This window comes from Trachypithecus francoisi, unplaced genomic scaffold (genome assembly GCF_009764315.1).
Source record: "Trachypithecus francoisi isolate TF-2019V2 unplaced genomic scaffold, Tfra_2.0 Lachesis_group4, whole genome shotgun sequence".
Taxonomy (NCBI): domain Eukaryota; kingdom Metazoa; phylum Chordata; class Mammalia; order Primates; family Cercopithecidae; genus Trachypithecus; species Trachypithecus francoisi.
Window position 1 is genome coordinate 16,414,280 of NW_022681469.1, and position 24,352 is coordinate 16,438,631.

A 24,352-nucleotide genomic window follows, 5' to 3' on the forward strand; every position below is an offset into this window, starting at 1 on the left:
GATATATCAATTAGCATTATTTGGTAATGAAAAGATGCTCACCTAAAAATTCTTATTATTATAGCCCCATAGATTTTTAAAACTTTGATTTCTGCCAAAAGATGTTCTAGCACTTTCCCTGCCCCAGTTATGAAAGAAATCATTTATGCTTTGTTCCTTTTAGGAGGAATAACATTTAGAAATAGAATACTGTGCCTATTGCTATTGGGAACACAAACAAAGAACAAATAAAGCAATAGTCAATTTACTTTGTATTGTTTCTTAGACCCTTCCTTAGATAGAGAAGTACTGCACTAAAAACACGACCAACTACAAACCTCCCGAATGAAGTTCAAACTCAATTTCTTTTAGCATTGTCACAGTACGCCAACGCAATTCTAAAGTCAAGAGAGACCCCAAGAAAACCAATCAGACAAAAAAAGTACCTCCAAAGAAGGTGTGCAAATTGCTCATAGGCATAAGAAAAGACACTTAACATTTTTAGTCATTAGAGAAATGCAAATCACTACCACAATGAGATATCATCCACATGGACTAGGATGGCTATACAAAATAGTAATAATCATCATAATAACATCTTTGAAAAGAAAAACAAGAAATAAGTACTGGCAATTCTATGAAGAAACTTGACATTACTGGTAGGAATCTAAAATTGTGCAGCTGCAACGAAAACCCACTTTGGTAGTTACTTAAAAGGAGAAACATAGAATCACCAAATGACCCAGAAGTTTCATTCCTAGGCATAGACCAAAAGAATTGAAAACAGGGAATCAAACAGATATTTTCAGGGTAATCTTCATTGCACCATTATTCCCAATAGCTACAAAGTGGAAACAACCCAAGTGTTAGTCAATCAATGAATGGATAAACAAATGTGGTATATATATACAACAAGATATTACTGAGAAATGAAAAAAAATGAAGTTCTGATCAATCTACAATATGAATGCACCTTGAAAGCATTGTGCTAAGTGAAAGAAACAAGACATAAAAGGAAAAGTAGTGTATGATTCCACATAAATCATCTGCAATAGGCAAATTCATTCAGAAAGAAATTAGATTAGAGGTTAGCAGAAAGACGGGGAATGCAGAGTTATTCTTTAGTGGGTATTGAGCTTCTGTTTGAGGCAATGAAAAAAAATTTGGAAGCAGATAATGGTGACAGTTCCGCAACATAGTGAATGAACTTAAAGCTGCTGAACTGCACAATTTAAAAATAAAGTGACAAAATTGTATGTTACACATATTTCCCCCACCCACCCACCCCTTTTTTTTTTTGAAACGGAGTTTCACTCTGTCACCCAGGCTGGAGTGCAGTGACACAATCTCAGTTCACTGCAACCTGTGCCTCCGGGTTCAAGTGATTCTCCTGCCTCGGCCTCCTGAGTAGCTGGGATTACAGGTGTGAACGACCGTGCCTGGCCCAGTTTTTTAAAAGATTTTTTTTTAAACTACATTTGCAATAGGAAAAATAAATATTTAAAGTTGAATTCTCCATGATTGAACCTAAAGACAAGGAAAGGAACCCAGATGATTTATATACAGTGATAATTTCTCAAGAGATGCTATTAGTCACAATATATCCCACAGTGGGTTTTCCGATGTAGTTGTCATTATCTCTTGCAGTGGATATATAAGCAGTTTTCATTAGTCCAAATGTCTACTCAAATTTAGGACTGTTACTCCTTTGAAAAGTTTCCGATCTAGTAATTTTTGAATCATAACTTATTATTTCAGGTTGCTGTATTCTGATTATAAGTAAGGTTAAAAAGTTATTCTCATGTTTAGTGGTAACCTATGTTCACTTGTGTGAATTGCCTATTCAACTTCACTATTGCCATTTTTATTGGGCTGTCTTCTTATTAATGAGAATGTTTTACTCATATACACACTAACTTTATTAGAAAAGGACACCTATGCTACAGAAAAATAATAATAATAAAACAAATCCTAAAATCTCAGTGGCTGAACTCTATCAGGTCTTACCTCTCATGACCACAAAACCCAGTAGGGCATGAGTAGCTTTTTTCCATGGCTGTCCACCAAATTATGACCCAGGGAGCCAAGTTGCTTCCAGTTTATAATCTGTGCCATGAAGCTCCCAAATTCATCCAGACATGGCAAAAGAGAGTTGAAGAGTGTCTGTGCAGAAAAGAGTCGAGAACAGGCTTGAGACTGGCTGCTTGCAAGATTGGACTTTGGCTGATCTTTGGCAATTTGACTGGCAAGCAGTGCCCGGCACTGACAAAATTTCTCCTGAGAGAAGCAGCTCATTGTGCCTAGACTGCTGTTGCAAACAGTATTGTACTGAACACCAGATTTCCTTCTGGAGTCTGAATTTGTGGTTAATGCTAGGCAGTATGTGCTTGTGGCCAGCCTCCTCTAAAACCTCATGAGTGCTGAGTCTCTGATGGACTCACTTGGCAGAAGCACTGCACGTGTGTTAATGCATTTTTGCTACTGAGTGAAGCGAGAACCCTGTGTGACCCTCCTGGGAGGAAGAGAGCATAAGGAGGCCTGAGTTTGGATTCCTCCAGATTCCACCTGTGTGTTTTCTCCATATGATCTGCTGCTGACAACTTACTATGACATGTTTAAAAATCTTAGCTGTAAGTACAACTCTATGCCATATGCCAGATCTCTAAACGCAGGAGGACGCTTAGGGACCCTCAGCACAGAGCTATAGGATATTTTTAAGGGCCAGACTTGAAATTGGGCTAGCATTATTTTAACTCACCTCCCACTATTCAGAACCTGGTGACATGCTCCCAGCCCTCTAAGTGCAGGTGAGGCCAGGAAGCATAGAGGAGCCATGGGTGAACCTGACTCTTCTCTGTCACACTGATTTTTCATCATCTGCACGCATTCTTCATTTTTTTCCCGTGCTGTGGCTTAACATTTCATTTCTTATACTATATTTTGGTGTACAAAAGTTTAGTTTAAGGCAACTGGAGTTACAATTTTTTTTTTTTTTTTTTGAGACAGAATTTTGCTCTTGTTGCCCAGGCTGGAGTGCAATGGCGCAATCTCAGCTCACTGTAATCTCTACCTCCCAGGTTCAAGCGATTCTCCTGCCTCAGCCTCCCAAGTTTGCAGGATTACAGGCACGCACCACCACACCCAACTAATTTTCTATTCTTAGTAGAGATGGGGTTTCTGCATGTTGGTCAGGCTGGTCTCGAACTCCCAACCTCAAGTGATCCACCTGCCTCAGCCTCCCAAAGTGTTGGAATTACAGGCATGAGCCACCGCTCCCAGCCTCAAATATTTTTGTGGCTTCTGGTTTTCTCATATGTCATCTAAATAACTAATTCCTCAAATGAGTGCTAAAATATATTTCTTAATTTTTTTCTAATAAAATTTGTCTTGCTTTTCACAGTTAAGAGTAAACGTACCTGAAATAGACGTTTATATAAGGAATGAAGCAGAGGCCTGGGAATAAGTTGGAGGCACATATGCTCAGTGAAGTAGAAATAATCTATTATTCATAAACAATCCCCAGGGTAGAAAACAACACTACGCCTATGAGGCTGTAACTGAACGTAGGGGAATGTGGCTGGAGTGGAAAGCCGGGGGAAACTTGAGGCAAAATGATGGTGGAGAGGAAGGTGAAGAACAAATGATAGAGGACCTTGTAGGGCTATCGCCCTTAGAAGAAAGGCAGCCAGGAGCAGAGACCACATGGGGGAAGATTTATGTCTGTGAGTTGAAGGGTAGTAGAGGATATGGTAAGGTTTTTATGAAGAAGTCACTGAAGAATACGTTGGCTTTCAAATTATGAAGGGAATTGGGAATATGAACAAAATATCTTTTCCATTCTGCAAGCAGAAAAAGAGAGCTGCGGAAGAGAGACCCAGCAAGGTTAGGGTGTTGGGGCAAACTCCAGATCATCTGAGACAGGGTTAGGAATAGAGCCACAGCACTGAGGGTCATATGGCCCCTGCTCTAAGACATCCCCAGACTGGGCAGGGCTCTGTGACTCCTATGGAGGCCCAGACTTCCACCGTGGGGCCCAGACTTGGGCGCACAGGCAACCTCAGTTTTTCTTTTTTTTTTTTTTTTTTTTTTTTTTTTTTTATTATACTTTAAGTTCTAGGGTACATGTGCATGACGTTTATATCATGTATAACTCCCCAATGCAATCCCTCCCTCCTCCCCCCTCCCCATGATAGGCCCCAGTGTGTGATGTTCCCCTTCCCGAGTCCAAGTGATCTCATTGTTCAGTTCCCACCTATGAGTGAGAACATGCGGTGTTTGGTTTCTCTTCTTGTGATAGTTTGCTAAGAATGATGGTTTCCAGCTGCATCCATGTCCCTACAAAGGACGCAAACTCATCCTTTTTGATGGCTGCATAGTATTCCATGGTGTATATGTGCCACATTTTCTTAATCCAGTCTGTCACAGATGGACATTTGGGTTGATTCCAAGTCTTTGCTATTGTGAATAGTGCCGCAATAAACATACGTGTGCATGTGTCTTGTAGTAGAGTAATTTATAATCCTTTGGGTATATACCCAGTAGTGGGATGGCTGGGTCATATGGTACATCTAGTTCTAGATCCTTGAGGAATCGCCATACTGTTTTCCATAATGGTTGAACTAGTTTACAATCCCACCAACAGTGTAAAAGTGTTCCTATTTCTCCACATCCTCTCCAACACCTGTTGTTTCCTGACTTCTTAATGATTGCCATTCTAACTGGTGTGAGATGGTATCTCATTGTGGTTTTGATTTGCATTTCTCTGATGGCGAGTGATGATGAGCATTTTTTCATGTGTCTGTTGGCTGTATGGATGTCTTCTTTTGAGAAATGTCTGTTCATATCCTTTCCCCACTTTTTGATGGGGTTGTTTGTTTTTTTCTTGTATATTTGTTTGAGTTCTTTGTAGATTCTGGATATTAGCCCTTTGTCAGATGAGTAGGTTGCAAAAATTTTTCCCATTCTGTAGGTTGCCTGTTCACTCTGATGGTAGTTTCTTTAGCTGTGCAAAAGCTCTTTAGTTTAATTAGATCCCATGTGTCAATTTTTGCTTTTGCTGCCGTTGCTTTTGGTGTTTTAGACATGAAGTCCTTGCCCATGCCTATGTCCTGAATGGTACTACCTAGATTTTCTTCTAGGGTTTTTATGGTATTAGGTCTAACATTTAAGTCTCTAATCCATCTTGAATTAATTTTCGTATAAGGGGTAAGGAAAGGATCCAGTTTCAGCTTTCTACTTATGGCTAGCCAATTTTCCCAGCACCATTTATTAAATAGGGAATCCTTTCCCCATTTCTTGTTTCTCTCAGGTTTGTCAAAGATCAGATGGCTGTAGATGTGTGGTATTATTTCTGAGGACTCTGTTCTGTTCCATTGGTCTATATCTCTGTTGTGGTACCAGTACCATGCTGTTTTGGTTACTGTAGCCTTGTAGTATAGTTTGAAGTCAGGTAGCGTGACGCCTCCAGCTTTGTCCTTTTGACTTAGGATTGTCTTGGCAATGCGGGCTCTTTTTTGGTTCCATATGAACTTTAAAGCAGTTTTTTCCAATTCTGTGAAGAAAGTCATTGGTAGCTTGATGGGGATGGCATTGAATCTATAAATCACCTTGGGCAGTATGGCCATTTTCACGATATTGATTCTTCCTATCCATGAGCATGGTATGTTCTTCCATTTGTTTGTGTCCTCTTTGATTTCACTGAGCAGTGGTTTGTAGTTCTCCTTGAAGAGGTCCTTTACATCCCTTGTAAGCTGGATTCCTAGGTATTTTATTCTCTTTGAAGCAATTGTGAATGGAAGTTCATTCCTGATTTGGCTCTCTGCTTGTCTGTTACTGGTGTATAAGAATGCTTGGATTTTTGCACATTAATTTTGTATCCTGAGACTTTGCTGAAGTTGCTTATCAGCTTAAGGAGATTTTGGGCTGAGACGATGGGGTTTTCTAAATATACAATCATGTCATCTGCAAACAGGGACAATTTGACTTCTTCTTTTCCTAACTGGATACCCTTGATTTCTTTCTCTTGCCTGATTGCCCTAGCCAGAACTTCCAACACTATGTTGAATAGGAGTGGTGAGAGAGGGCATCCCTGTCTTGTGCCAGTTTTCAAAGGGAATTTTTCCAGTTTTTGCCCATTCAGTATGATATTAGCTGTGGGTTTGTCATAAATAGCTCTTATTATTTTGAGGTACGTTCCATCAATACCAAATTTATTGAGCGTTTTTAGCATGAAGGGCTGTTGAATTTTGTCAAAAGCCTTTTCTGCATCTATTGAGATAATCATGTGGTTCTTGTCTTTGGTTCTGTTTATATGCTGGATTACGTTTATTGATTTGCGAATGTTGAACCAGCCTTGCATCCCAGGGATGAAGCCCACTTGATCATGGTGGATAAGCTTTTTGATGTGCTGCTGAATCCGGTTTGCCAGTATTTTATTGAGGATTTTTGCATCGATGTTCATCAGGGATATTGGTCTAAAATTCTCTTTTTTTGTTGTGTCTCTGCCAGGCTTTGGTATCAGGATGATGTTGGCCTCATAAAAAGAGTTAGGGAGGATTCCCTCTTTTTCTATTGATTGAAATAGTTTCAGAAGGAATGGTACCAGCTCCTCCTTGTACCTCTGGTAGAATTCAGCTGTGAATCCATCTGGTCCTGGACTTTTTTTGGTGGGTAGGCTATTAATTGTTGCCTCAATTTCAGAGCCTGCTATTGGTCTATTCAGGGATTCAACTTCTTCCTGGTTTAGTCTTGGGAGAGTGTAAGTGTCCAGGAAATTATCCATTTCTTCTAGATTTTCTAGTTGATTTGCGTAGAGGTGTTTATAGTATTCTCTGATGGTTGTTTGTATTTCTGTGGGGTCGTGGTGATATCCCCTTTATCATTTTTTATTGCGTCTATTTGATTCCTCTCTCTTTTCTTCTTTATTAGTCTTGCTAGCGGTCTGTCAATTTTGTTGATCTTTTCAAAAAACCAACTCCTGGATTCATTGATTTTTTGGAGGTTTTTTGTGTCTCTATCTCCTTCAGTTCTGCTCTGATCTTAGTTATTTCTTGCCTTCTGCTAGCTTTTGAATGTGTTTGCTCTTGCCTCTCTAGTTCTTTTAATTGTGATGTTAGAGTGTCAATTTTAGATCTTTCCTGCTTTCTCTTGTGGGCATTTAGTGCTATAAATTTCCCTCTACACACTGCTTTAAATGTGTCCCAGAGATTCTGGTATGTTGTATCTTTGTTCTCATTGGTTTCAAAGAACATCTTTATTTCTGCTTCATTTCGTTATGTACCCAGTAGTCATTCAGGAGCAGGTTGTTCAGTTTCCATGTAGTTGAGCGGTTTTGATTGAGTTTCTTAGTCCTGAGTTCTAGTTTGATTGCACTGTGGTCTGAGAGACAGTTTGTTATAATTTCTGTTCTTGTACATTTGCTGAGGAGTGCTTTACTTCCAATTATGTGGTCAATTTTGGAATAAGTGCGATGTGGTGCTGAGAAGAATGTATATTCTGTTGATTTGGGGTGGAGAGTTCTATAGATGTCTATTAGGTCCGCTTGGTGCAGAGATGAGTTCAATTCCTGGATATCCTTGTTAACTTTCTGTCTCGTTGATCTGTCTAATGTTGACAGTGGAGTGTTGAAGTCTCCCATTATTATTGTATGGGAGTCTAAGTCTCTTTGTAGGTCTCTAAGGACTTGCTTTATGAATCTGGGTGCTCCTGTATTGGGTGCATATATATTTAGGAGAGTTAGCTCTTCCTGTTGAATTGATCCCTTTACCATTATGTAATGGCCTTCTTTGTCTCTTTTGATCTTTGATGGTTTAAAGTCTGTTTTATCAGAGACTAGGATTGCAACCCCTGCTTTTTTTTGTTCTCCATTTGCTTGGTAGATCTTCCTCCATCCCTTTATTTTGAGCCTATGTATGTCTCTGCATGTGAGATGGGTCTCCTGAATACAGCAGACTGATGGGTCTTGACTCTTGATCCAGTTTGCCAGTCTGTGTCTTTTAATTGGAGCATTTAGTCCATTGACATTTAAGGTTAATATTGTTATGTGTGAACTTGATCCTGTCATTATGATATTAACTGGTTATTTTGCTCGTTAGTTGATGCAGTTTCTTCCTAGCCTCGATGGTCTTTACATTTTGGCATGTTTTTGCAATGGCTGGTACCGGTTGTTCCTTTCCATGTTTAGGGCTTCCTTCAGGTCTCTTGTAAGGCAGGCCTGGTGGTGACAAAATCTCTAAGCATTTGCTTATCTGTAAAGGATTTTATTTCTCCTTCACTGATGAAGCTTAGTTTGGCTGGATATGAAATTCTCGGTTGAAAATTCTTTTCTTTAAGAACGTTGAATATTGGCCCCCACTCTCTTCTGGCTTGTAGAGTTTCTGCCGAGAGGTCTGCTGTTATTCTGATGGGCTTCCCTTTGTGGGTAACCCGACCTTTCTCTCTGGCTGCCCTTAAGATTTTTTCCTTCATTTCAACTTTGGTGAATCTGGCAATTATGTCTTGGAGTTGCTCTTCTGGAGGAGTATCTTTGTGGCGTTCTCTGTATTTCCTGAATTTGAATGTTGGCCTGCCCTACTAGGTTGGGGAAGTTCTCCTGGATGATATCCTGAAGAGTGTTTTCCAACTTGGTTCCATTTTCCCCCTCACTTTCAGGCACCCCAATCAGACGTAGATTTGGTCTTTTTACATAATCCCATACTTCTTGCAGGCTTTGTTCATTTCTTTTTCTTCTTTTTTCTTTTGTTTCTCTTCTCGCTTCATTTCATTCATTTGATCCTCAATCGCTGATACTCTTTCCTCCAGTTGATCGAGTCGGTTACTGAAGCTTGTGCATTTGTCACGTATTTCTCGTGTCATGGTTTTCATCTCTGTCATTTCGTTTATGATCTTCTCTGCATTAATTAGTCTAGCTGTCAATTCTTCCACTTTTTTTTCAAGATTTTTAGTTTCTTTGCGCTGGGTACGTAATTCCTCCTTTAGCTCTGAGAGGTTTGATGGACTGAAGCCTTCTTCTCTCATCTCGTCAAAGTCATTCTCTGACCAGCTTTGATCCGTTGCTGGCGATGGGCTGCGCTCCTTTGCAGGGGGAGATGCGCTCTTATTTTTTGAATTTCCAGCTTTTCTGCCCTGCTTCTTCCCCATCTTTGTGGTTTTATCTGTCTCTGGACTTTGATGATGGTGACGTACTGATGGGGTTTTGGTATAGGTGTCCTTCCTGTTTGATAGTTTTCCGTCTGACAGTCAGAAGGACTGTCTGTTGGTCTGTTAGAGATTGCTTGAGGTCCACTCCAGACCCTGTTTGCTTGGTATCAGCAGCAGAGGTTGCCGAAGATAGAATATTGCTGAACAGCGAGTGTACCTGTCTGATTCTTTCTTTGGAAGTTTCCTCTCAGGGGTGACGCCACCCTGTGAGGTGTGGGGTATCAGACTGCCCCTAGTGGGGGATGTCTCCCAGCTAGGCTACTCAGGGGTCAGGGACCCACCTGAGCAGGCAGTCTGTCCGTTCTCAGATCTCAACCTCCACGTTAGGAGATCCACGGCTCTCCCCAAAGCTGTCAGACAGAGTCGTTCGGGTCTGCAGCGGCCCCGCTCTTTCCCCTATGGACTGCAGCTGTGCGCTGTCCGCAGCGGTAGAGTCTACAGAGACAGGCAGGCTTCCTTGAGCTGCTGTGAGCTCCACCCAGTTCGAGCTTCCCAGCGGCTTTGTTTACCTACTTAAGCCTCAGCAATGGCGGGCGCCCCTCCCCCAGCCTCGCTGCTGCCTTGCGGATAGATCGCCGCAGACGGCTGTGTTAGCAGTGAGGGAGGCTCCGTGGGCGTGGGACCCTCCCGGCCAGGTGTGGGATATATTCTCCTGGTGTGCCTGTTTCCTTAAAGCGCAGTATTGGGGTGGGAGTTACCCGATTTTCCAGGTGTTGTGTGTCTCAGTTCCCCTGGCTAGGAAAAGGGATTTCCTTCCCCCTTGCGCTTCCAGGTGAGGCGATGCCTCGCCCTGCTTCAGCTCACGCTGGTCAGGCTGCAGCAGCTGACCCGCACCGATTGTCCGGCACTCCCTAGAGAGATGACCCCAGTACCTCAGTTGAAAATGCAGAAATCACCGGTCTTCTGTGTCGCTCGCGCTGGGAGTTGGAGACTGGAGCTGTTCCTATTCGGCCATCTTGCTCCGCCCCCCAACCTCAGTTTTTCTAACTGCCCTTTATGAGCAGAGAGGAGGCAGCTGTGCAGCACTGCGGACTCACTGCTGGCGCAGAAATACACAGATGTCTGGGAGCGGATAGCTGACTCCAGAGTGAGGGGGAAATCCTCTGTCTTTGATCTGGAGACAACATAGCCATCGGGAGCTTCTCCTTTATATGTGATACCAGCACCTGCTAAGTAATAGATCAGCCTCAGCCCATGTCCCAGGTCTTGTCGATACCAGAACATATAGCTGTGGCTCCAAGTCTGGTGACATGTCAAGGTCACCTGCCTTCCTGTCTCTGTGACCTTGTATCTCGGGCTCTGGGTGATTCTGGCATCCCTGTGTCCTGTAATAGAGAACAACAGACACTGATGTTGTCATCCTAACAGAAAAGCTTGCATTGAGGCCTTGGGAATTCTAGGGAAGGAGGCCCTCCTGTGACCAGCCCTCACCTGCCCACAGCAGACAAAGCGCCACATAGAAGAAGAGCCTGGTGCCCATTTCAGCTCCAGGTCAGGATCTTGTGACTCCCAGCCCTGCTGTGGGCAAATTGAAGTCGAACTCTCAGTGACTTGATGATGTCACTGTCCCTGCTAAATGCTTGAACTGCAGAGCTAACCTGCCACGCCCCTTCTCTTCCCCACAGGAGCAAATCATTTATTACAGAGATAGTTGAGAAGCTTAGGTTGGGAAAAATTTGTAGATCTGTTTTGAAAGAAATCTTAAAATGTGTAATCTCCTTCCCTGACTTTAGTAGGGAAATTTGTTCTTCTATGCGTATTTTACTCCCATTATGCTAAATTCTTCATTTGAATGCTGTTTTAACATTTATGAATATTTCTGTAGTCCAACGAGCATTGTCATAGCAGTTCTGGTGTCTTTTATGACTTCTCTGCACAAAATTCAACTCCCAGTTGAATTATTTTCCCCTTTGTTTAACCTCTGGATATTTGTATTTCAGCCTACAGAGATACCCTTGGTTAAAAGAGTCAACTGACATCCAGAAAGGTTTCAAAGTTGTGGGTTCAAGGTCATTCACATTTGAAGACTTGCTTCACACTGTAGCACCTCATTGCACCTGATGGGAGCCTTGCCATCTGAGCTCAGGCTGCTGTGTGTTCTCATGAGGATGATTTTTCCCTTTGCTTCAGGTAAAGCCACAAACACTTACCACCTAAGTCCTCTAAGTGACTGTACTTCCTGTGAAGAAAAGAGGAGGCTCATTAAGAAAGTGGGTGAAATATTCACCCAGAACTACACCTATCTGGAGTCTCCAGGGTCACAGAGAAATGTTCTATTTCCATTCAGAAGATCTCGTATTCACCAAATGGGAGAAGATTAGAGGAAGTGTAAACGTGCTTTGGCGCCAAACTTACATCCAGTCAATAGCACTGTTTCTTCAGATACAACAGATTATCTATTGCACATCTTGATGCAACCTGGATGTGTAATTCCCGCAATCATGCTCCAGTGAGAGAGGACACAGAATCAGAAGTGGAGACAGGGAGGAGGCCCATGAGCACCCCATGGGAGGCCGTGGCTGGGGCCTGGTAAGCCCAGGAAGGACTTTCCCGTCTATGCCCAGAACTCACCTGGTCCTGGGAGACCAAGAGCCACACAGCAAAGGAGCCAATCCTCATGGTTGGGCCCGGGCAGAAGGAAAAAAAAAGCTTTCCAGTGCAGAACTTTCATTTTGGGGGTAGGGCACATAGAATCCCAGAACTCTAAGGATTCTTCCCTGAATGAGGTATAATCTACCAGGAATGTCAGTACTTTCAACGGCACTCTAACTTTTCTGGGGAGAAAAGCATCTACAAGGAATATATTCTTTTACTTTTTAATTAATTCATCATTAAGTGTAATAAGTTAAAACAATTTTTTGGAAGTGTCTGCCTCAACTTGAAGCTTTGTCTGGTTTCTGTGCTGGTGTCTCCCACATACCTGGACAGTACTTATGCAGTTGCCATGAAGTCAGTGAAGAATAACCTCAGGTCTTCTCACGCACACAGGATCTTTCCAACACTTTGTCATTTTGCATTCTCCTTTGCAAGGAGCTCCTTCAAATTGTATCAGCTTTGCACCCCACAAAACTTGAATCTACTCTGCACCTGCAGCTTGTTAAAGATTTATTGAATGAAAGAAAAATGGAATGAATGATTACCTGAGTCCAGGCAAACTCTGCTTCTGTAAAGAGAACCCAAGTCTATTCAGTTCAAATTGCGTTCAGAGTTTTAAGGGAACAGAGAGCCATCCTGAGGCTGCTGAGAATTCAGAAATAATTCCAAATGAACCTGGAAGAGATTAGTTTATATACGTCATTGTTAGACTTTTTAAATGAATGGGTAGCGGTATGAGTAAAAGAAAAACAATGGTCTCCTTCAAAGGGAAGGGTCTTTGGATGGTGGCTTCATTCCATCACTGCCACAGTATAGGCTGTCCCTGAGGACAAAGTCTGTGATGGGGACTTAGGTGCATGATATGTGGGAAATGGTTCCAGGAAGAATTAAGAAAGAAACATAAAATAGGGAAGGAAGAAGCCAGGAAGAAAGTGCAATATTGAGTTTATGTTGGAGCAACAGGAGATGGAATCCATCAGCGCCTCTCAGGAGCACATAGAATGCTGTTTGAAGTTTCTGCATGAATGCACAGGCTGGAGTGTTAGTCTTCTGTCTCACCAGGAGCGTCAGGACCTCTGGCTGTCTTTGAGTACAGGTCAGGTGGGCTCAGATAATATCATGGAAGAGCCTGGGGAGGAAGCAGAGAGACTCCCAGCATGCACCTGTGGAAGGGCACTGCTAGATTGAGGTGAATTACACTACAGCAAGTCTGAAATCAGAGGTGGGCAGTGAGGATGTCATGGAAGTCACTAGAGGCTCCTCTTCTTTCTAATACAACTGCCCATTCTATCAGTTCTCTTGTGGGATTGCCGATTGCTCTGAATTCACCGCTTTGTGGGAGCATCACACCTTCTTGCATATCAGACTTAGTATCAACCAGGAAGTGCTGTAACGGGCAACACTGTTACATTCCCTTAAGACACAACTGTTTATGTTAGTTTTACCTAATTATCGGACTATTGTCTTTGTATTTTAGATGACTTTGTGTCTTATTTAAAAATACTACAATTAACTAATGAATAGCAATTATTTGTGTCTTTTCCCTCATGGTAAATTACATCAGGTACTGGAAGACTGCAGTTTTCTTAAACAATGTCTTATTTCCTTGCTGTGCAGCTGAGAAACCTCCCTCCTCACACAGCCTCCATAAAAGCAATCACATGGCCTCACCCATGGAACTGCTATAATGGAGAAAACTGAACCTCGATTTTTGTCACAATGAAAGATGAATGGATGGTTTGCCTGGGAGTCATATCCTCCTTGGACTTGTCAGTGGAGAGGCTATAATGATCACATATGTGGCATGATCTTCCCCTCCTGCTAATGGGGACCTGGAAACGGAAGGCCAGGTGAGAGGACAAATCTGCAGAGTGGGGACAGTGGATAGAGGTGTTGGAGGAACAGGCTTCAGTCAGTTATCTTTTTTTTTTAATTCACTATTTATTGATGCATATTAGATGTACTTTTTTTTGGGTAGATGTGATAATTGATACATTTGTGTAATCAAATCATGGTCATTGGGATAGGCATTATCTTAAATATTTATATTTTCTTTAGGAACATTTGAATTATTCCCTTCTCCCTATTTAGAAATGCGCAATTTGTTGATGTTAACTACAGTCACCTTACTACTGATCTATCCAACGCTAGGTCTGGTTTCTTCCGTTTAAGTATATGTGAGACCCAGGAAAGCTGCTTCAGTCAAATGTATAAACAGATAAGATAATACTTACTTTGAATGATTTCTGTCAGAATTAAAACAGATCACATAAAGAAGCAGCAGAGGGGCTGGGCACAGTGGCTCACGCTTGTAATCCTAGCACTTTGGGAGGCAGAGGCAGTCAGATCGCTTGAAGTCAAGAGTTTGAGACCAGCCTGGCCAACATGGCGAAACTCCATCTTTATTAAAAATAAAAAAAATTAGCCAGGGTTTGTGGTGGGTGCCTATAATTCCAGCTATTTAGGAGGCTGAGATGGGAGAATCGCTTGAACCCAGAAGGCAAAGGCTGCAGTGAGCTGAGATCAAGCCACTGTACTCCAGCCTGGGTGACAGAGCAAGGCAAGACTCCCTCAAAAAAAAAAAAGAAAGAAAAAAGAAAAAAAAGAAAGGAAGCAGCAGAGTGCCTGGCAAAGGCTGCCACCAGATCCTGAGCCTCCGTCAGGGCGGGAATATTTCTGGCATTTCCATAGAAAACTGGCCTTTCCAGTTCCTGGCCCTGCAGGACACTGTGAGCTCACTGCATCCTTAGGCAGGCCTCAGGTTCTGCTATTCCATGTTCCATCCCTGCTCTGCGGGGCCCCTAAACAAAAGGTGGGGCAGGTGCAGCACAGCGCCCACATGCTCACAACAAGCCCTACTTTCCTAAGCCTGCCCACCCTGTCCCTGCCCTGAGAAGCATTCCCCAGCCCTTGACACCCCAGCCTCAGCACCCTCCACTACCCGTACAGGAACAGAGACACTTTTTCCTTGGGGCATATTGAGGCCTCTGGCACCCCTACCCTTCTCTGGCAATGAGGAGTCTGTGTTTAACTCAGGGTCCACTCTGAACTCAAATCGGCCCGCTGATTCCAGCAGACAACCAGGCTTCCCTTCACCCCTCCTATCCTGGGTCACCCTCCCATCCCGCTCCAGGGTTCCCTGCAGCGTTATGGAGCCACAGCGCCCCCACGTGGCCAACTGTCCACAGTCTCATGGATTCACACTTTTCTGACCTGATGTGCTCAAGATTGTCCACATCAGGAACAGGGATTCCCGCATCCCTGCTCCTGCAAACCTTACCCTCTCAGATACACAACATCAATGCTTTCCCAGGCAGGCCAATTTAGGGTTGATCCTCGAATCCACCCTTAGCCAGTGGAGAGAAAAGGGTGCATTAACCAATATTTTGATTGCTAATAAATGTTACATAATTGCAATTCATGTGATAAGATGAAAGAGAACCCAGAATAACACAGTGCATAAAGTAAAACAGTTTGAAGAGATCAGGCAGATTCAGCCTGGAAACACGATATTCCACGTCTCCTTTTGATTGATCAGACACATATATCTTCATATTTTGTACTTAGATTATTTGCCGAATTTTAGATAGTACATTTTATGGGGTCTCTGGGATTTTTCATATTTAATTCTGATTTTATAGAAAGTGTTCAAATAAACAACCCTATCAGCTATAACTTAGGCAGAATGAGTGGTCTGTCATTTCCTGTCACTCCCCAGAAGTGCCATGTGCTCCACTAATGACCCAGTGCCTCTTAGTAATGCAATCCAAAGAGAAACTATTTTCATGTGGATGAGTCTCCATGAGAAAATGCACACACACGCACATCCACACTCACACACATACACACACACACTCACATTCATACACACAGTATCTTCTTATTGCAAGGATGATAAGATTATATTACAGAGCACGGTGAATTTTTCTTTCAGTGTTTTCAGCACTTTTCTTTCAGTGCTTTCTGAGATGATGTTTCCAGCTTCATAAAGATGTGGTTTTGAGAAAATGTGGTTGTGGGGAAGAATTTCTTTTACTGGATCATGAGACTGGATAAGTATTATTATGACATAAATTTTTTTGTTGCAAAAGGATGTTTGCAAATTCCAGCTTTAGATGCGGTTAGGATACTGTGTAACACTGGCCATTAATCCTGGCTGGGGAAACACATTTGCTTGGAATATTCCAGAAGTTGTATAGAAAATTGAGACAAACCATAATGACCCTCCGTTGTATTTCACGTGGAGGAAGAAGCCCCTTTTGAAGTGAAACTAGCTGCTAAGTAAGAAGGTACACATAGAATTCAACTATTTTATTGAGAGAATGTGAAATATTATCATCATTTACTCAACAGAGTCAAAATAAATTTATTTACCATCTATTATGTGCCAAACTCTGTGTGACATATTGAAGATAAAAAAAGGTGAACAAGGTTAGAGGTCATTGCATCAATTTTTTTTTGCAAAATTAAATATTTCATATACATTTTTTGGTAAGATTTGGCTATAATTCAAATTTGATCTTTTTTTTTTTTTTTTTTGAGACGGAGTTTCACTCTTGTCACCCAGGCTGGAGTGGAATGGTGCGATCTTGGCTCACCACAACCTCTGCCTTCCGGGTTCAAGCGATTCTCCTGCCTCAGCCTCCTGAGTAGCTGGGATTACAGGCGCCCACCACCACACCTGGCTAATTTTTGTATTTTTGGTAGAGACGGGATTTCAACATGTTGGCCAGGCTGGTCTCGATCTCCTGACCTCAGGTGATCCATCGCGTCGGCCTCCCAAAGGGCTGGGATTACAGGAATGAGTCATCGCACCCGGCCAATTTTTTTATGTTAGATTATGTGTTAATAACTTATCACATCACTGAAGAGTGCTCATTGAAGTCAGACAAGTGGAGTGCTCAGATAGGAGAGCATATAGGCCAACCAACACTCTTCTGAATCAGAATTTAAACCATTCTCTCTCCCCTGCAAACTACAGACCAACCCTGTAAGGAAAAGAAAGCTTTCCACTAATCTTAGTGCATGTTGAAGAAGCACCAAAAGAATCTACTTTTTTTCCCAGTAGCCAGGATGAAAGGGTGATGATGAAGAGAGACTAAGCTCAGAAGAAGACTAGACTAAATAAGATAACTTATTTCCCTTCCCATGGGAAACATTTGGCAAATAATGGAAAGACAAAAACCAGTGTATTACTTTAGGGAAGTTCCCCCAAATGGAAAATGTGGAACCAAGCATGTTTCCAGGGGACTGGGTTTAACTAGGAAATGATGATAGCCACACACCTGTGACTCCCTCCAGTTCCGACCCCTGCCCCTCAGGTGTGCGCACAAAACATGGCACAAACGAGTCACGACGGTGTAGGAATGAAGTAAATTCCATGTTCACTCTCTGCTTTCTGATTAACTTGGTTTTATTTATTTATTTTTATTATACTTTGAGTTCTGGGGTACATGTGCACAGCGTGCAGGTTTGTTACATAGGTATACATGGGCCATGGTGGTTTGCTGCACCCATCAACCCGTCATCTGCATTAGGTATTTCTGCTTATGCTATCCCTCCCCTTGACCCCTCTGCCCCAACAGGCCCTGGTGTGTGATGTTCCCCTCCCTGTGCCCATATGCTCTCATTGTTCAACTCCTACTTATGAGTGAGAACATGCGGTGTTTGGCTTTCTGTTCCTTTGTTAGTTTGCTGAGAATGATGGTTTCCAGCTTCATCCATGTCCCTGCAAAGGACATGAACTCATTCTTTTTTATGGCTGCATTGTATTCCATGGCATATATGTGCTATATTTCCTTTATTCAGGCTATCATTGATAGGCATTTGGGTTGGTTTCAAGTCTCTGCTATTGTGAATAGTGCTGCAATAAACATACGTGTGCATGTGTCTTTATAGTAGAATGATTTATAATCTTTTGGGTATATACCCAGTAATGAGATTGTTGGATCAAATGGTATTTCTGGTTCTAGGTCCCTGAGGAATCGTCACACTGTCTTCCACAATGGTGGAACTAATTTAGACTCCTACCATCAGTGTAAAAGCATTCCTATTTCTCCACATCCTCTCCAGCATCTGTTGTTTCCTGACTTTTTAATGATCACCATTCTAACTGGCATGAGATGGTATCTCATTGTGATTTTGATTTGCATTTCTCTAATGACCAGCAATGATGAGCTTTTTTTCATATGGTTGTTGGCTGCATAAATGTCTTCTTTTGAGAAGTGTCTGTTTATATCCTTTGCCCCATTTTCATGGGGTTGTTTTTTTCTTGTAAATTTGTTTAAATTCCTTGTAGATTCTGGATATTAGCCCTTTGTCAGATGGTTAGGTTGCAAACATTTTCTCCCATTCTGTAGGTTGCCTGTTCACTCTGATAGTAGTTTCTTTTGCTGTGCAGAAGCTCTTTAGTTTAATTGATCCCATTTGTCAATTTTGGCTTTTGTTGCGATTGCTTTTGGTGTTTTGGTCATGAAGTCCTTGCCCATGCCTATGTCCTGAATGGTATTGCCTAGGTTTTATTCTAGGGTTTTTATGGTTTTAAGTCTTACGTTTAAGTCTTTAATCCATCTTGAGTTAATTTTTGTATAAGGTACAAGGAAAAGTTCCAGTTTCAGTTTTATGCATATAGCTAGTCAGTTTTCCCACCACCATTTATTAAATAGGTAATACTTTCCTCATTGCTTGTTTTTGTCAGGTGTGTCAAAGATCTGATCAAATTTAAATATTTACTCTCTATTCTCATTACCCTGTTCCAATGAAGCGTCGAAGGTTATGTAATTAACAACATAATAATACTCTGAATGATAAAATGTCAAAACCAAGTGAGTGTCCCAGTTAGATTATAAATCCCCTTCAAGTTTTAAAAAAGTCCTTTCCTCGAAATTAAAGTTTCAGTATAACATTCCTCTATGCTATTTAAGTTAAATATCAAGCAAATCACAGACTAAGAATCTGACATTGAAATTCAAAGAAAATTAAAACTTTAAATAAAATTCTCTGACCTCCATCTGAGTAATTACAGAAGAAGAAACTCAAACTGTCAGAGGCGTTCAAACCAGAGTGACTCCATCTTAAGTGAAAGAAATGAGGCTGGGCCTTGCTGGGCTGCATTCCCAGGAAGTCAGGTATTCCTAACCTCTAGATGTTTACGGTTAAAGCAGCAGATTAATAATGTTTACTAAACAGACCCAGACTTGGGAATGTCATGATACCCCAACATCTTGAGAACAGAAACATTTCAAATTTCACTTTAAAGATTATAATATCGCTTCTTGCAAAAATAGTAATTAAGAAAATTAATCCTTTATCACAAACCCTTGTAGCAGAGCACATCTCTCAACGATCTTTTCTTGTCCTATATATAAACAAGTATTGTACCTAGGGTAGATGTGCTCCTCCTGTTACTGTTGGGAAAGCCCTACTCTGTCTATGGAGTAGCTGTTCTTTCACCAGTTTATTTTCTTAATAAACTTGCTTTGGCTTTGCACTGTGGAATCACCCTGAATTCTTTCTTGCATGAGATCCAAGAACCTTCTCTTGGGGGTTAGATCAGGACCCCTTTCTTGTAACAAAATTAACCCTTCTGTTATTATTTAAATCGTTGGGTAAATTACCACACTAACAAAAACTGCAGCTAATTAATATCCCAAAAACATTATGAGGGATAACTGGTCCAGAATCTTGGAGAAGGCAGGAGCCTGGGGAGTGAGCACAGCAGTCACTGCCCTTAGGGGCATTTGCTGATCCCAGCCCAGCTCTCAGGAAGCTGACTCACAGGCTGGGGTGTAAAGGCTAAGACCAGACTTCACTTCACTGAGTGTGACCACTGAGGAACTTGAACAGAAACAATGAACTAGTAGGAAACCTGCTCTCCAGGGGCTCCAGGACACCTCAAGCCTTGAATTGTGTTTCAGGGAGTCCTGGATTGTTTATGCATCTGTGCACTTTACAAAGCACAGTAAAATTATCTCTGGAGAAAGATATGTCATTCTAGGCCGGGCACGGTGGCTCAAGCCTGTAATCCCAGCACTTTGGGAGGCCGAGACGGGCGGATCACAAGGTCAGGAGATCGAGACCATCCTGGCTAACACGGTGAAACCCCATCTCTACTAAAAATACAAAAACTAGCCGGGCGAGGTGGCGGGCGCCTGTAGTCCCAGCTACTTAGGAGGCTGAGGCAGGAGAATGGCGTAAACCCGGGAGGTGGAGCTTGCAGTGAGCTGAGATCCGGCCACTGCACTCCAGCCTGGGAGACAGAGCCAGACTCCGTGTGAAAAAAAAAAAAAAAAAAAAAGAAAGATATGTCATTCTAGACCAAAAATTATTTCTACAACCATAGTGTCTGGCACAATGTTGAAAATAATCAGGTTTATAAGGAAAAATACAAACAAATGACCGAGAAGCAGCACAAAAGAAAATCAACACAAGCAAGCCACAGAGATCTCAGAGGTGAACAGGAACAGACAGACTGAAATAACTGAGAGTCCTACGTTCAGTGAAATACAAGATGCTCTCAAGAAGTGTAACAAGGGAATCACTGACAGCCACGGTCCTTCAGAGGATTCCCAGGAAGCTGCCTTCCCAAGCATTCTAACCAGTACTTCAGAATGATTTCTAATACAAGAGAATCCGGGCAGATGTTAGGGTAGAGACTACAGTTGGACACACACAATTCATTATTAGAGGAGACAGTTGGACCACGGGCAGGTCATTGCTTCCGACGTTCTGGCAGGAATATCTAATGCATTAAGGAGCTATTTCAATGGACAGACAAGGAAATGGGCAGACAAGTGGAAGTGTCCTCACCAGCCTCTGAACTAGCTGGCCCAGGACTAACTATAGTGTTGGGCTATGTCTGTTATATTGAAAAGTTAAAGCACTCCGGGGAAGCAAAATTCATTTTGGGCTAAGATTTGGGAATTGTTTCCAGGATAACCATTTGTGTGCATTTCTTTGAAGTTTAAAGTGTGCGGAATGAAATAGCTGAAATGATCAACATCATCATCATTACAATAGTATTATTATTGTCATACTTCCACAAAAACAGAGGGAAAGGATTTCCAAACACATAGTATCTGTTGAGATTTGATTGCATGAAACATCCAGTGCGAGGTCAAGAAGAGATTCCAGAGCCAGGATAAGATTCAAATCATTCAGATGCTGACAAGGGCAGAAGGAGGGCCTGCTGTTTGTTACTTGCATGAAATCAGTATCTGTATTATTAAAGTTTAACACACATGTTTTGGTGATTAAATGTTTTTATTTTTCAAGTTTGTGTATTTATTTTCTTAATTAACATGCAGCATTGTATGCATTTTTTATAGAAGAACAATCATCACTGCCCCTGAGGACTAGGTCTGTGATAAATCACTTTCAGTTTTGGTTTCCTGAATTCACACCCAGAAGTCTTTCAAATCCCTAAGGCATATTTTCAACCAACAATTATAGTGCTCATGTTTTAAGAAAGAGTTCATTTCCTCCCACTATATGAATCCTAGCTATCTCTGAAAACCCGCTTCTTCCCTGGGAGGATGAGGAATAAGGAAAGGCTGCTGTGAGCTGATAGAGAGGAGAGAGCCCTGCAGTTTTGTGCACAGGAGGGAAGTGTCTCTGCATCGCTGTGGCTAAGCTGCTGGCACAGAGATACACGGCCGAGTCCCCAAGCTCTGCAGGCTGGATCCTGAGAGTGGAGTCTACTCCTTTGAGCCTCTCTGCAGAAAATCGATCCTTAGACAACTGTGAATCATCTACTACACCCTCATTCTGAAACCGAACCAGAAGCTCTGGGCCCTGTCCCAGGATCTGCCGGTACCAGTAAAGGGTAGCATGGCCAGATATAGGATCACACCAAAAAGCCACAGCCTGGCTTTTCTCTGTAATCTTATATCTAGGGGACTGGGCAACTCCAGCTTCTGTGAATTCTGTTGGGGAAAAAAGACAGAATTTGAAAACAGAAATACAGAAATGACTGAAGTAATCACTGGAATTTCCAATGGGATGATCATGGTGTTCTTAGGACTCACCTGCCCGCAGGAGACAGAGGGCCGCCCAGCAGAGGAGCCCGGTGCTCATGGCAGGGTCAGGGCAGGATGAGAGTTTTGCCAGTTCAGGGTCCTTGTGAACAGGAGCAGAGGAGGAGGGACGCCCCGTCCTTATATGGCAGTTCCTACAGTGACATCTTTGTCTCCACAAATGCCTAAGTTCTTAGAAACCAATTGTTATGAACTAAAACAGAGCTAGAAGTTGCTTTAGCATATTCATGGACTGTGTGTAAGTTCATCAAACTGCCTTCACTCACATCTCTGGGGCTTGGGGGATTGGATCACCCACTGCATCTCCAGGCCCCTTGTCAGGCCCCTGAGCCAAAGCTAAGCCATCGTATCCCCTGTGACCTGCACATACATATCCAGATGGCCGGTTCCTGCCTTAAGTGATGACATTCCACCACAAAAGAAGTGAAAATGGCCTGTTCCTGCCTTAAGTGATGACATTACCTTGTGAAATTCCTTTTCCTGGCTTATCCTGGCTCAAAATCTCCCCCACTGAGTACATTGTGACCTCCACCCCTGCCTGCCAGAGAACAACCCCCTTTGACTGTAATTTTCTTTTACCTACCTAAATCCTATAAAACGGCCCCACCCCTATCTCCCTTCACTGACTCTCTTTTCGGACTCAGCCTGCCTGCACCCAGGTGAAATAAACAGCCACGTTGCTCACACAAAGCCTGTTTGGTGGTCTCTTCACATGGACGCGCATGAAACCCATCCTCTGCTAGATGTTTCTACTTGAATGTGTCAAAGGCAACTCAAAATATAGACAGCAATTCGTAACCTCTGTGTCTTATCTGTATATCCTTCTCTCTGGGCATTTCTGTCTTACCAGGTTCTCCATCTTCTCATTGCTCTGAGCTTAGAGCGGGAGCTGGGGTAGTTGACACAGGTTTATCCTAGAAGCATGTTGAGCCAGCTGACATGCTCTAAGCTAAAGGGGTAAAATAATATGCTGAGAGAGAGTTGGAAGGGTTCTTTTTTGTGAAGGACAATGACCAGTTTTTTCTTTTCTGTACAGTCTTCATGATGCATTGTGTACCAAGTCTTCATCACAGTTCTGCCTATGGTTCTTGGTCATCTATGTAATGAAAGTTTTGATATCTTATAAGATGGGTGGGGACTCTCTTATCCCTGAAAATATCATTGCGGATACTGTAAGAAATCCAAAATCAGATTTGTTGAAATCTTGAAAAAAACCTTGTAGATTTGGTGTAATTTACAATTGAACAGCAGAGGCTAGTATCTGGCATTTTTTTTTTCTAATGGGGCGACATTAGTCACAAATATACTTTTATTCATTGCCTAAGGGGTAAAGAAAGGGAAGAGTTAGGGGATGGAGCACCTGAGAGTTGGCATAAGACAACAATACAAGGAGATGCATATCCAGAGAGCTGGGAACGAGGATATATGTGTTCAGCAAGGCGGGCTCAGAGATTTCCACTAAATCCCCAAAACCTACAGGACACATGTCACGGTTATCAGGTGAACACCTGTGGGTATAGAATTACAAGAACCATCTGTCTGTCATAAATCTTCTACCACTGAGGTAAACAACTGCTGATTTGAGTCAAACTCGTGTAGGTACCAGGCAATAATTGCATGATGGAAAATTTCTTCACATTAAGGTGCCACTACCTGCTCCATCTTCGTGACCAGGGTTGTGGCTCTGAGTGACAACAGCATTCAGGGGATAGAGGCTGGTGGCTGGAAACAGGACTTATCCGTCTATCAAACCTATCAGTCACAGGACCTACATGTGATGTGCTTGCGAGTGAGGCATGCCAAGTCCAGGGAGGACATTCCTCATTGTTCCTGGGCCGCACCTGCTTCCTGGGCAGCACAACTGAGAAATTCATGACAGAATCTTTGTCAAGGCAGGAATGAGGCATCATCATGCTGCTCAGGGAAGAAAAAGCCAGAGCCCTGGGACATCTGGTTCTTATTCAGAATATTTGCAGGGTTATTTGAGATAAGCCTATCTGCAGAGGTCTGGAATTGTCCACTCCCCTCTCCTATGTTCCCTTTACATCCTCCTGTCCACCGTCCAGGGCACAACTGGAATGGGTTAGGTGTGGGGTACAGGTGAATTGCTAAGGTTTCTCTGAGTTCTCCTGAGGAGGAAGTGGTTCTCCCTTTCTATGGGTCTCTGAGCATGCGGGTTGGCTCCTGGCTCTCCTCCATCTATCCCCATGCAAGCCCAGAACATTCTTCACTCAATGATTTGCTGCAGTTGGGATTTCCCTGCTGAACAGAGGTTACCTACCTGCATCGATGGGGGATGAAGAGTTTCCATTTAATGTCTCACATTCCACTGGCCACTCACAATATCTGCCAACTAGATCCTGAATGCTGGGATGAAGCCACAGTTTTCCTTTAAACTTGACTCCTCAGGCAGCACTGACCCCTGATTTAAAAGCAAGCCAACCCCAGCAAACCCTAGTGCTGCCTGCCGGCCAATGGCTCAGAGTTACCAGGCTCAGGCTCTCAATTCATGGGTCAGAAATACTGGGGCCATATCTATACTGTCC

General features: G+C 42.6%; 1 protein-coding gene and 2 gene segments (V, D, J or C); all 3 read right to left on the bottom strand.

The window, feature by feature from the left end:
* Positions 1–24,352, bottom strand: part of LOC117072418 — a 372,247-nt gene that overhangs the window by 306,001 nt on the left and 41,894 nt on the right.
* LOC117072419 (M1-specific T cell receptor beta chain-like) overlaps positions 1–24,352 on the bottom strand; it is a 339,687-nt gene that overhangs the window by 300,274 nt on the left and 15,061 nt on the right. The window contains exon 5 of the mRNA XM_033192584.1: positions 10,206–10,363. Within this exon, the coding sequence (XP_033048475.1) occupies positions 10,206–10,363 (158 nt within the window). The remainder of the gene's footprint in view (positions 1–10,205; positions 10,364–24,352) is intronic.
* On the bottom strand, positions 21,015–22,423 carry LOC117072425. The segment is given in 2 exon segments: positions 21,015–21,695; positions 21,798–22,423. Coding segments are annotated over 2 exon segments (519 nt in total).